We start from the raw sequence: 12724 nt of genomic DNA on the forward strand, positions 1-12724 counted from the left end.
CTTGGCAACGTCTCATAGAATTTACTATTGTGGTAATAGCATTTGGTAATAGCCTTCTAATGGTAACTTGCATAGAATCCTTGATTTTGGTTGGCTATTAAGCTTCATTACCATGGTAGCTACAGGGGTGTGAGTGGTCACAAACAAAAGGATCTGAAAAAGCTGAAGAGTGCTGAAAAAATCTGAAATAGAAAGACCTCCAATACTTTTTGTACAGAGGAAAACCAAAAATAAGCTGAAATTAAAATGGAAATCAGCTAAAAATCTGATCCCTCACGCCCCTGGAGTTAGCAACGTGTGGCAAAGTTACCATTATTCATAGCAACCTTTCTGCAACGGGGCTCTGCTGAGAAAAATCTATATTCTGAATGAATACCTTTAGGTTCTCCGTATGTGAGTAGTATGATCATAGCATGGACAACCAAGATGTGCATGGTAGCTGAATCCCCATGAGGCCAACGTAAAAACACCTGGTCCTGAGACTCAGACTACATCAAAATATAAAATGAGAAATCAAAACAACAAACTAATTCAAATATTCTGAATCTGTTTACAATACAGACCCTGTTCTAAAAAGTAAAATTAAGATGTTTAATTTGAAAGTCAGATCATTTGTTTGTAATTAGGTCCCTTTTCTAGAAATAATAATAGTAAATATGTTTTTCAAGGAAAATATATTCATAATAATGTAAATATTCAATGAGAAATTAATAATAAGGTATTATCTAGATATCTCCCTTACAATACATTATGAAAATTATGATATAAATGACCTAGTTATTAAAATCAATTAATCTAGATTATTAAAAAATCAACGAGTATGCTGATTGAGTCTGGTCCTGTTTATATCAACATTTTATCTGAATTTGTTTCTACATTTCTTATCTGTTTGATACTATCACTGGAGAAGCAAAGTTAAAATTCTGATTATTTGCTTATAATACAGACCCTGTTTTGAAAGCAGGAGATTTTAATGATTGAGTTTCTGAAGGAATAAATCCTGGAATATTGAAAATTGCCACTATTTCTATCATCAATCCTGAATACGGCAAACTACAATGAGTTGGGAAGCTCATTCTTACCCATCTATATCCTTCCTCCTCATCCGTCGACTTGATAGCCTTGATGACATAGTTACTGAAGATACGCAGCATGGCAGCCAAGGTCTCGTCTCCCGCCGGTGCATCGCCCTCGTGTGGTAGGATGCAAGAAAGCATGGTCGGGCGCTCGACGATGAGCTGAGCAAGGTCCTGGGCTAGGTCGTTCAGGTCGGCAGGCAAGGCATGATGGGATAGGAAGATGATGTAGGAGCTGACGGCTCGAGGGTCAGTGTCAATTTGGCAAGCCTGAAAGAAAAGTAGGGAGCATATCAATTTTCAAAGATAAATTTCATCATCAATGCAATTTCAACAGAATTTCAATGATCAATATCTAACAACTAGCAACATTTAAATCCAATTCATTGAGTCTTTTTTCATCATTACTATTTTTGTGATAAAGGATGTTTTTTCTTGTGGTTACAAAGTTCTTGACAATAAAGACAGGGTTTTTTTTTTAATCAGGGGTGTGTGCTTCATTAAACAAATAGTGATTTTCACTGACAAATTAGCTCTGAGCCAATCGGATGCAAGGATTTCAGTAGCTTATAACAATAGTCAGTAAAAATCACTGGGCTTCATGAAACACACCCCAGAATTCTATTTCAAGATTTGCTGTCTATGTGCAACTTACACTTCGGAGAGCAGTAGTGGCCTGGCTTTTGACAGTCTCGAAGTTGGGGATGGCAGGCACGTCTTGTAAGAGCCACTTGTGTGATGACAATGGAGAATCAGACTCGGATGGCTCATCCACCTCCATTGCATCCTCCCCTGACCTTGGAGACAACACCATCGCAAGTCCCTAATATGATGTATAAAGCATAAATATTGAACTTCAATAAAAAAAATCATTACATCATATATATACCCCCATGGCCCCCCCCAGAAATTAATTAAATATACACTCATTGGACTATTGATAAATGTAAATAATGAAAAAAATACAAACTAAATAATCATGCAATTATATTAAGGGGTTGATATAATTACTGCATTAATCCATTTTTTTGGAATTGTATACAGGCATTAGCATATGATGGACTTAACAGATTGACAAAGACTAATACCAGACATGCCAACCTTCTACAACCAAAAAAGGTATTTTAGAAAAAAAAAAGGTATTTTTTGACAAAAAAAGAGAGTATTTTTGAAATTTTGGCTCAACGTAAAAATCCCCAGCCTGTTGTAGTGAGATCAGTGAAAAAAAATGTGAAATGACTCTACTTGAAAACTTGATAATTCACCATTTTAAACATGTGCTCGTAGGCGAGAATTTACTTGTTCTTTTCATGCAACAAGTTACTGGCCAAACAATGATTTTTACTGGTCTGGCAATGTCGGACCGGCGCTAGTTGCACACGCTGTGTATAATACATACTCCATGATCAGACATTTGAAAAAAAGTAACAAATCATCCAAAAAAAGTATTGGTGCATTCACAGCAAAAAAAAAAAGGGGGAACAAATTCTCTAAAAACGGATCAGTTGGCATGACTGTAATACCCTAAGAAAAACCAATGGTGTAATCTAAAGAATGTTGACCTATGACCTGACCTTGGAAGCTAACATCCTGGCTGAGTGCTGCTGGGAAGAGAGTCTGGTGAGGAAGTAGCCTAGGACCTCGGAGGTGTTCATGGGATCAGTGTTTGGATCAAAGACCAGGGATTGGAGTCGAGTTAATAGCTGCTCCTGCTTGTGTACCTTCTATGAGAGTCAAATAGTAGAGAGATACCAAATTTATTGGGTTAGTGCATGGAAAGGAATAGCAATTGGAGCAGATTTGCTGCTCCTGTTTGTGGACTTTCTCTCATCACCACCACCACCATCATCATCATCATCATCATCAACATCATCATCATCATCATCATCATCATCATCACCACCACCATCACCACCACCATCATCATCATATCATCATCATTGCAATCATCATTGTCATTATTCATCATCATCATTGTCATTATTCATCATTATCATCCATCATCATCAACCACCACCAATAACACCAAATAAATAATGCTTAACCTGATACAATTACCCATTGAACATTAACATGTACCAAGTACTCACAATGCCAACAGAACACAATTCCATCAAATGCAGGTGGTATCTTAACTAATGGTATACAGTACTCAATAAAAGTCAGGAGAAAAATTTACCTGTTTTGAAGATGAGCTGCTCTCGCCTCCATCTGACCCTCCCGAGTCTTTGTCAGCCTCTTGGTTGATAAGGAATTCACACAAACACTGGACAGGCAACACGTCTAAGGAACCCTCAGCCGAGTTCACTAGCTCAGCTAACCACGGCATGGATTGGGATGTACCCTATCAAGAACAAACTCTAAACTTAAGATCTACCATAGTCAAAAACTGATTGTGATTGTTTGTCTTACATCGTGAAAATTCGAAAGTTGTTTTAAATAAAATCAAGGTTTTAGATTAAGAATTCAAAGAAAATTTGACTGTTTCACATTCAACATAAAAACTATCAAAAACTATGTAAATAAAAATAGAGATTAAGATCTAAATTTAGACTTCAATTTGAATGACTGATTAATTCCTTCTCTCATTCCCTCCTTGGCATTTCCATAAAATATGTAAGTCCGACCCCCTCTATGTGAGACCTTCATGGAATTTTCTATCTCTGATTTCTTGTTCTTTTGACAGTCTGTACTGTTCTCAAAGGACCATTACTTGGTCAGTTTGTGAAGTGAAGTAAGACTTGAGAAAATGGGGTTGGACATACAAAAAGGCTTATCATTTTAAGCATTCAGTGCCAAAAGGACTAACTTACAATTTACAAGGTTTTCAATAGACTTCAACATGAGACCTCTCACAGTTAGTCACCAATAGGTTAAGCCAAGCGGTCAATTATTTATTCATCCCAATTTCTTTGATGTTCCAATGAGCGTACCATGGTACTGTTAAGAATAAATAATGGCTTTAGACCATACATGTGTATTGAAATGACCTCATAAGTTTGCCCCATCCCCATCCAACATACCTCGCCATCATTCACCAGGAAAAAAACAAATCTTTTTCGGGAGCTACTTACTACAACCTACTGCCCGAATCAGCTTCTTTGGACATGCTTTACAGGGATGGTCCGCGCTGAAAATATTTATATCTTAATACATAGGGTAGAATTCACTGAGCAAAATGCTGAAAATTTCATCAAAATTGGATAACAAATAATAAAGTTATTGAAGTTTACAGTTCAGCAATATTTTGGGAAAACAGTCATCATGAATATTCATTATATGGGCTGATGATGTCACATACCCACTTTCCGTTTTCTTATGTTATTACATAAAATCATAATTTTTTTTCATTACTTCATACTTGTGTGAATAATATGTCTCCCTAATAACGAAATAAGTTGCAGCAATAAATATCTAATACACTAAATCAGTTTTCAATCCAATTTTTCTAGTTCTTGGAGGAAAAAATTTGAATAAACCTAATTTCATGTAATAAAATACAAAAGAACAAGTGGGGATGTGACATCATCAGCCAACCTAATGAATATTCATGACAGTTTACTGCTAAAGTTTAAAATTCAATAAATTTGTTATTTGTCATCCGATTTTGATGAAATTTTCAGCATTTTGCTCAGTGAATTCTACTCTATTTATTAGGCTATAAATACTTTCAGCTGGACCATCCCTTTAACGCCACAGTGAATGGGGATCTTAAACAGGCTCTCTTTTTTTTAAAGATTTCCTGGGCTCTTTTGGGCATTTCGAGGGCAAAACAACCCGGAGCCCAATGTAATTTTTTCTTTGTTGACCAACATACCTGGCTTTGGATGATATCCAATAGAAAGTCAGGGTTTCTACTCCTGCACAGCATATGACCTAGGTGAAGAACCTTGTTGTAATGCTGAAGCTGGTCCAGTATCTGAATGGGAGGTCTTCGAACAGGTCCACTACAAATACATAGATTGACAAATGCAAAAGTCAGTAATTTAGTCATTTACTCTATAAAGCCTTCAACAATAATATCCTGATTTTCAACAGAAAAATAAGAATATTGTAGTTCAGATCTATGCTTGAAGACACATTCATTAAATGGAAAATTCTATTGATCTTTAAACAAGACCATGAAATAATTTTCACTTCAATTTATTTATTTTTTCAAATGAGTCAATGGGGAGGTACTAGGTTTCTCATCCATGATGTAGAAGCTAGTGATTTAGCAAAATCAGCCTATATCGAGGAGGGGGGGGGGGGCTGGTTTTCTGGTCCCATTACTCTATCATGTTTCATTCAAGTATATTTTCTATGATTTGTTTCATTATAACCTGTCAGCATGTGAATATTGCTGGTAAATTCATAAATCAAAATAAAACAACAAAATAATACCAAAACTTACTTAGGTTCCATCCTCATGAGTTGTGTTAGTAGGAGACTGTTACCCTCCATGATCTGTACCCTAGCAAGATGGTTCTCAAACTCTAGGATCGCTTGCTTCTCAAGCTGAGCAACCTATGGGTTAACAATAAACAGATATTATCTCATGATCTGTACCCTGGCAAGATGGTTCTCAAACTCTAGGATCGCTTGCTTCTCAAGCTGAGCAACCTATGGGTTAACAATAAACAGATATTATCTCATGATCTGTACCCTGGCAAGATGGTTCTCAAACTCTAGGATCGCTTGCTTCTCAAGCTGAGCAACCTATGGGTTAACAATTAACAGAGATTATATCATGATCTGTACCCTGGCAAGATGGGTCTCAAACTCTAAGTTTGCTTGCTTCTCAAGCTGAGCAACCTATAGGTTAACAATTAACAGAGATTATCTCATGATCTGTACCCTGGCAAGATGGTTCTCAAACTCTAGGATCGCTTGTTTCTCAAGCTGAGCAACCTATGGGTTAACAATAAACTGATATTATCTCATGATCTGTACCCTGACAAGATGGTTCTCAAACTCTAAGTTCGCTTGCTTCTCAAGCTGAGCAACCTATGGGTTAACAATAAACAGAGATTATCTCATGATCTGTACCCTAGCAAGATGGTTCTCAAACTCTAAAATCACTTGTTCTCAAGCTGAGCAACCTATGGCTTTAACAATAAACTGATATTATCTCATGATCTGTACCCCAGCAAGATGGTTCTCAAACTCTAGGATCGCTTGCTTCTCAACCTGAGCAACCTATGGGTTAACAATAAACAGAGATTATCTCATGATCTGTACCCTAGCAAGATGGTTCTCAAACTCTAAAATCACTTGCTTCTCAAGCTGAGCAACCTATGGGTTAACAATAAACAGAGATTATCTCATGATCTGTACCCTAGCAAGATGGTTCTCAAACTCTAGGATCGCTTGCTTCTCAAGCTTAGCAACCTATGGGTAAACAATAAACTGATATTATCTCATGATCTGTACCCTAGCAAGATGGTTCTCAAACTCTAAGATCACTTGCTTCTCAAGCTGAGCAACCTATGGGTTAACAATAAACAGATATTATCTCATGATCTGTACCCTGACAAGATGGTTCTCAAACTCTTAAGTTCGCTTGTTTCTCAAGCTTAACAAACTATGGGTTAAAATTCATAATGAATAGAGATGTTGAATCACAGATAATCTAGAAATATTAGAATGGTCTCACAGTTTATAGACATCAATGCAGGCAACTTTTCAGGATACTTTTCATAACCTACTGCCTGACTCTGCTACATTTGATAAGCTTTATCATGGCAGTGAATAGGTATTTTCCATGACTCTTTTGACCATTTCGTGGAAATTTTGCCAAGGCAACAACCATTATTCTATGGGAATTGAGTCAAGGTGAATGCATAACTTCAGTACATTGTTTGGGGCAATGAAATTAGTTTCTTTGGCTTTTTACTTCACCGACATTTAAAAAAAAATCCATAATTTATTGTTCGAAATAGACATGAAATGAAATACTCTGAAAATTTGCTTTGCCCAATTGATCGTGGGCCCGGCAGCCACTGTGCAGCGCCAGATAGATGAGGCTCTATCCCTTTAATCGTTGAATGTCAAACAGGGTAGCAGCAACTCCCATCTTTTAACATCTTTTGGTCTGATGCGGCCGGGGTTTGAACCTCCCAGTTGTGAGACGGACGCTCTACCAACTGAGCCAACACACCGGTCATGTATAGGAGGGATGTAGTCTAGGCTGGCCTCGAGGCCAGATTTTGCTTGCCCTGGCCTTGGGCAGAGACACATGTACAATGTCTATGGGAGGTTTTGTGACCAACTTCAACTACATCCTTGATTTATAGATCCATTTTGGTGCTTTATGTTTTTTAATATTTATTTCACACAAGACACTAACATACTGTAAATGGTATAATGCATTGCCATAAACATAGGACATCAAAATTAATGCCCAAATTGAAATACACAAACCTGTAATTCCATGTTTTTTAGCTCTTCTGCAGTCTTCTCGTCTTTGGCTCGTGTTGCCATGGGAAACTTGAAATTGCTAGTCAAAAGAAACAATATAATAAAATAGATTGTTTTATTGCAAGTGGTTTCAAGAAATTTCACTTCATGATCAGATAACAACTCAACCCACCCCCAGAAATAGGGTCGTGTGGTCCAGTGGTTAGAGCATTGGACTCATAATCGCAAGGTTGTGAGTTCGAATCCCAACTCTGCCATTGTCTCCACTTTGATAAAAAGGCCCAAGAGTGATATCTGTCGTCTATTACGTCAGTCACTATGACTGATTAACCTAGACGTAAAATATTTCCAAGGTAATTGGTTATATACCAGCTTGGCGTTTACCAGCAAAAAATGCTGTCCTGCCGAGTTCCTACGGGAGTTACCAAAAACAGAAAAGAAAGAAACAAGTCATTAATTTTCATTTAAAAAAGTTTGTCTATTTATCACTGTTTTGTAATTATTAATCACCTATCATCATCATCATTATTACTAGAAGTAGTAGTAGCAGGAGCAGCAGTGATACGAGTATTCTTCTCAATATTATGCATTTTATCTATTTTTTTGGGGGGGTACCTGCTCAGATTCACTCTATCAGCATTGTGATAGGCCTTCAGAAGGGGTGTCAGAGTGAGTTTCATCATAGCAAATATCCTTTTATTAAAATGACTTTCACTAAATAACACTAGAAATACCATGCAAATGAAATAAACAATGGCAAATACAAATATATACATTTTAATTAAATTCCCCATTTTTTTTGGGGGGGGGGGGGGTGAATTATCCTTTTATTTTATGCTTACTTTGTCATGACCATCTCCATGAAGTAACGCAGGATTGGATAGTTATCCCATCCAACACGACCTAAAGAGAAGATAATAGCAGTTGTGTGAGTAGTACTGATTATTTTTTTATTCAGAATTATATTTGCTTTCACAATAGTTAAATAACGAATTTTAGTTTACATACTGATACACGTAATTTGATCCGCTTTTAGCCCTTATGTTAATTTGTTTCATCGTAATTTTTTCAGGAGTCATTAAAAAATAGTTTACATGTGACCCATTTGGAACGACACACTGTCAGAGAGTATGTTAAGGTACTATTTGTCTGCTCAGATTCACTCTATCAGCATTGTTAATATCAGAAGGGGTGTCAGAGTGAGTTTCATCATAGCAATCAATACGCTTGTTTTTTTTTATCAAAATACATTACAAATTGAAATCAATTACAATTAGGGAAGAATTAAATCTGAAATATTTATTTATAATCATAAAAATCTAATCCCCTACACAACAAAATCCATCTTAGTTTAGTAACAGTCTTCCTCATGCTAAGAAAAAAAAATAACGATAATTGCACACAACGTAGGGCTGCATAATCAATTACAATAAGGTAAGAGTTTTTTTTTTTCTAGCTCACAAATTGGATCAACGAAATGCAATTTCCCTTCTTCGAAAATCTTTGTCAGTTCAGAATCATTTTCCTACTGTTGAACTTCCTGATTTTGTTGTTCAATCACAAAACAACTATTTGCACTATGACTGCATACCAAACGTGATGAAGTTTACACTAATGTCCATTCATTAACCAGAGGAGCATTTCATCAAGATTTTGCTGTCTGACAACTTTCCTTGATTTTGATTGGCTAAGAAGCACTTTTGCTATGGTAACTGTCGGATAAAATGGGAGTTGTCAGTGTAAAATGTCTGACAAGTCCTTTCATGAAATGCTCCTCTGGTCTCAGGAACAAGAGGTTCACACCACACGTGATAGAGAGAATTTTTCTGCTATTAAATGACAATATTCTGGGTGGGGTCTTCTTACCTATGTTACTGGGATTGAATGCAGCCAGGATGAGGAGGAGAATCCATCCTTTCCAGTAGAAGTTTGCAATGGCAAGACTTGGTACCTGGTATCTGAAATGACATATAAAAACATTGGATACAATGAATGTTATTTGAAGTGATTAAATAGATTAACTTAAGACATGATCAATGGAGCATTGATTTATTGTGTACATGCTCAGATTCACTCTATCAGCATTATGATAGGCCTTCAGAAGGGGTGTCAGAGTGAGTTTCATCATAGCATAGGATAAAGAAATGTCCTGTGAAATATAAATTAAAGTTGCATTCTTCTTGAAGTGGCACATCCTCACTTCATCCTCACCTCACTTCATGCCCTAAAAGGATTTCATGCTAACAAGTTTTTTTTTCAAGAATGACTTTCATGATGCATTGATTAGTTTATTTTTTACATGGCTACATCTTGTGTTAGAAAAATATCATTTTGAACCATTTAAGGTACATGTATATTCTCATGTAGTATGACACAGATCAAAACTTGTATACAGAGAAAGAAAAAGAAAAAAAAAAAACAAAAAAACATTAGGATATTGCAACAATTATGTGCCTTGTCTACTCGGGATGTAGTCAAGGCTGGCCTCGATGCCAGTTTTTGCCGGCCTTGGCTTTGGGTCGAGTCATATGACCAACATTACGTGAGGTGGTTTTCTACAATGGCCTCATGACTCGGAAGTACCAGCCATGTCTGCAGTCAAACGAGGTTTCACAGAGGGAGTGACGGGAGAACGAGGGAGAAGACAGTGTGAAATAAAGAAAATCAAAATAACATAAAGTGGCGCGTATTCTGAAGTCGGGTTTAATTTAAACTTAGGTTTAAAGTTGTGGTTTAAGTATGGTAAGCCAATTGTTACATAACAGTAGAGATATCATACTTCAGCTCATTTGGCTCTCAAATCATTCATAATTGTCTAGGAAGTATAAATAGATGATTGTCTTCACCATTGATGAATCAGGAAAGAGCACAGCATACATAAGAAACATACAACTTAATAAAATTTTGATACTTTTGGCTTCCCATACTTAAACCACAACTTTAAACCTGAGTTTAAGTTTAACCCGACTTCAGAATATGGGCCAATGTGTTTTCTTACCCCTGAGGCAGTGTGATGTTTTCAGGATGATGATAGACACATGAATTCAAGACAACATCAATCAGTGTGGTCCTCTCTATCTTTAACACTTGGAAATCTAAACAAAACATAAGAATTCACAATGACATCAATCAGCATTGTATCTGACATTTGAACATCTTACAGAAAGTACACTACAAAGGTGGAAATAATCAGGAAAAAATGCCATAGAATGTTTCCAATCTTGGCAGCTGGCTATACAATCAGCAAGAAATCTGATACGAGAATAAAACGAAGAAGAAATTCTCGTGTACGTGTAGATTCAAGGAATAGAATCCAAATAGTATTAAAAAGTTTGTTTTGTTTTAAATTTGTATTTCAATCAATAAGAGTGGATGAAACAGGGATGCTCAGATTTACTCTATCAGCATTATGATTGGCCTTCAGAAGGGGTGTCAGAGTGAGTTTCATCATAGCATAACAGATACATCGAGAACAGAATGCACCACAAATCTTGAAAAATACAATGCAAGAATACTTTCAACGCCACATAATCAAAATAAGCAACAAATCTCCGTTCTTAATCTAGTTTCTCATAATGTTTGGGTGAGAATCCTTAGAGACTTAGTGATTTTAATGAAGTTTTGGTGAGGGAATCATTAATCTCTGAACGGTTCACCTTTCTTGCAAGCACTGCATCATTATCATAGTATTATCAAAGACAGGCAAATCTTCATCAATTATCAAAGCAAATTTTGAAGACAAATATTTGTTTTTCATTTTTCTATTTCCGTTATTCCTGCAACATGGAATTTTTTTAATAGATGAACACAGCAAAATATATTTGTTAATGTTATTGGAATCAATTCTTTGATTTAAGATATGAGAAAAAATGAATTACCCTCTGATTGCAACACTGCAGCCCTCTTGACAAGTTTATCAACCAGATCCAAGGCCTCCCCCGCAGCAAGTGGAATAGTCCTCTCAAGCCCCATGATCAGTAGACGCATCAGTGTGTCCTCTTGGACCGGCACTTCTGACAGTAGGGAGAGCAAGAGACTGCATATGGAGGGACAGAATATGAGTTAAAAAGAAACATGCATTGTAATACTTGAAAGTTTAAATAGGTATTCAACCCTATGATAAAGTACATTAGAACAAATGTTGTAAATAAACGTTTAGTTGAGTGGCATGTTATCAATAATCAAAATCAAATGGAAAATAGAAGATTATGACATCTTTAGAACTTCAAATTACTACCTAAATAAGTGGTAAGCATACATGTAAATAAGTGAACTAGTGATGCCCTACTGTCACCCATGATTCAAGAAATAGAAACAAATTTACAAATGTTTCAAACCTCATTTAATTTCATTTTTTATAATCAATGAAAATGGATGTTTTAATCTGCTCAGATTCACTCTATCAGCATTATGATTGGCCTTCAGAAGGGGTGTCAGAGTGAGTTTCATCATAGCAAAACAGATATGCCCAAAAATTAAATAGATTAAAGGCTAAATAAATAACTAATTGAAAGGGAAATAAATAACTAAATGAAAGGAAAATACACCAATGAATTTATGTATTAGCAATTAAATCAATAAGTGAGTAAATTAATTAATAAATCAATCAATCAACTAATAAAATGAATGTAAAGAAAGATAATAAGAAAATACCAAAGGAAGGGAAAATTCATAAATAACAAATACATCAATGAATGAATGAATGAATCAATCAATCAATATCAATCAATCAATCAATCAGTCAGTCAGTCAGCGAGTTACTGAATTAAAAGCTCCACTAATAGTATGAATGAAAATAAATAAAATAAACAAATAATTTCTATTATTATCTTACCCTCTGTCTGTTTCTGGTGGCCAGTTATCCTTACTGCAATAACCTTCATGTGTGTCTAAGAACACAAGCTTCTGGATACTAAAAGACATAACAACAACATGAGGTCAGGTCAGGTCACGTCCTTCACAGAGGGAACATTGTAATGAGATCGGGGCTCCGTAACACAGATTAGCGATCAATCGCTAAATGAACTGACCAATCAGTATCAATGTTACACGCGCATAAGGTTTGAAATACTGACGAGTGACCAATCAGTGAGGTTCGTTCATATTTGCAATTCATCGCAAACCTTTGTGTTACAGAGCCCTGGGGTCCATTGCAATGGATGCAATCAAACCAACTTGATTTTCATCTAATAGCATGTGCACATTTAAGACTTGCGAATGATTTTATTCTTTTAAATGCATTCAAACAC

The 12724-nt window shown here is 36.0% G+C and overlaps 1 protein-coding gene across 1 annotated transcript in view; it reads right to left on the reverse strand.

The window, feature by feature from the left end:
- LOC121423293 (integrator complex subunit 1-like) overlaps positions 1 to 12724 on the reverse strand; it is a 59058-nt gene that overhangs the window by 27293 nt on the left and 19041 nt on the right. The window contains exons 13-25 of the mRNA XM_041618633.1: positions 12310 to 12387; positions 11354 to 11511; positions 10474 to 10570; positions 9342 to 9433; positions 8318 to 8378; positions 7479 to 7554; positions 5470 to 5582; positions 4894 to 5023; positions 3256 to 3420; positions 2651 to 2800; positions 1732 to 1899; positions 1083 to 1346; positions 377 to 488 (exon numbers count right to left, since the gene is read on the reverse strand). Coding sequence (XP_041474567.1) covers positions 377 to 488; positions 1083 to 1346; positions 1732 to 1899; positions 2651 to 2800; positions 3256 to 3420; positions 4894 to 5023; positions 5470 to 5582; positions 7479 to 7554; positions 8318 to 8378; positions 9342 to 9433; positions 10474 to 10570; positions 11354 to 11511; positions 12310 to 12387 — 1664 coding nt within the window. The remainder of the gene's footprint in view (positions 1 to 376; positions 489 to 1082; positions 1347 to 1731; positions 1900 to 2650; positions 2801 to 3255; positions 3421 to 4893; positions 5024 to 5469; positions 5583 to 7478; positions 7555 to 8317; positions 8379 to 9341; positions 9434 to 10473; positions 10571 to 11353; positions 11512 to 12309; positions 12388 to 12724) is intronic.

Source organism: Lytechinus variegatus, chromosome 10 (assembly GCF_018143015.1).
Source record: "Lytechinus variegatus isolate NC3 chromosome 10, Lvar_3.0, whole genome shotgun sequence".
Lineage (NCBI taxonomy): Eukaryota > Metazoa > Echinodermata > Echinoidea > Temnopleuroida > Toxopneustidae > Lytechinus > Lytechinus variegatus.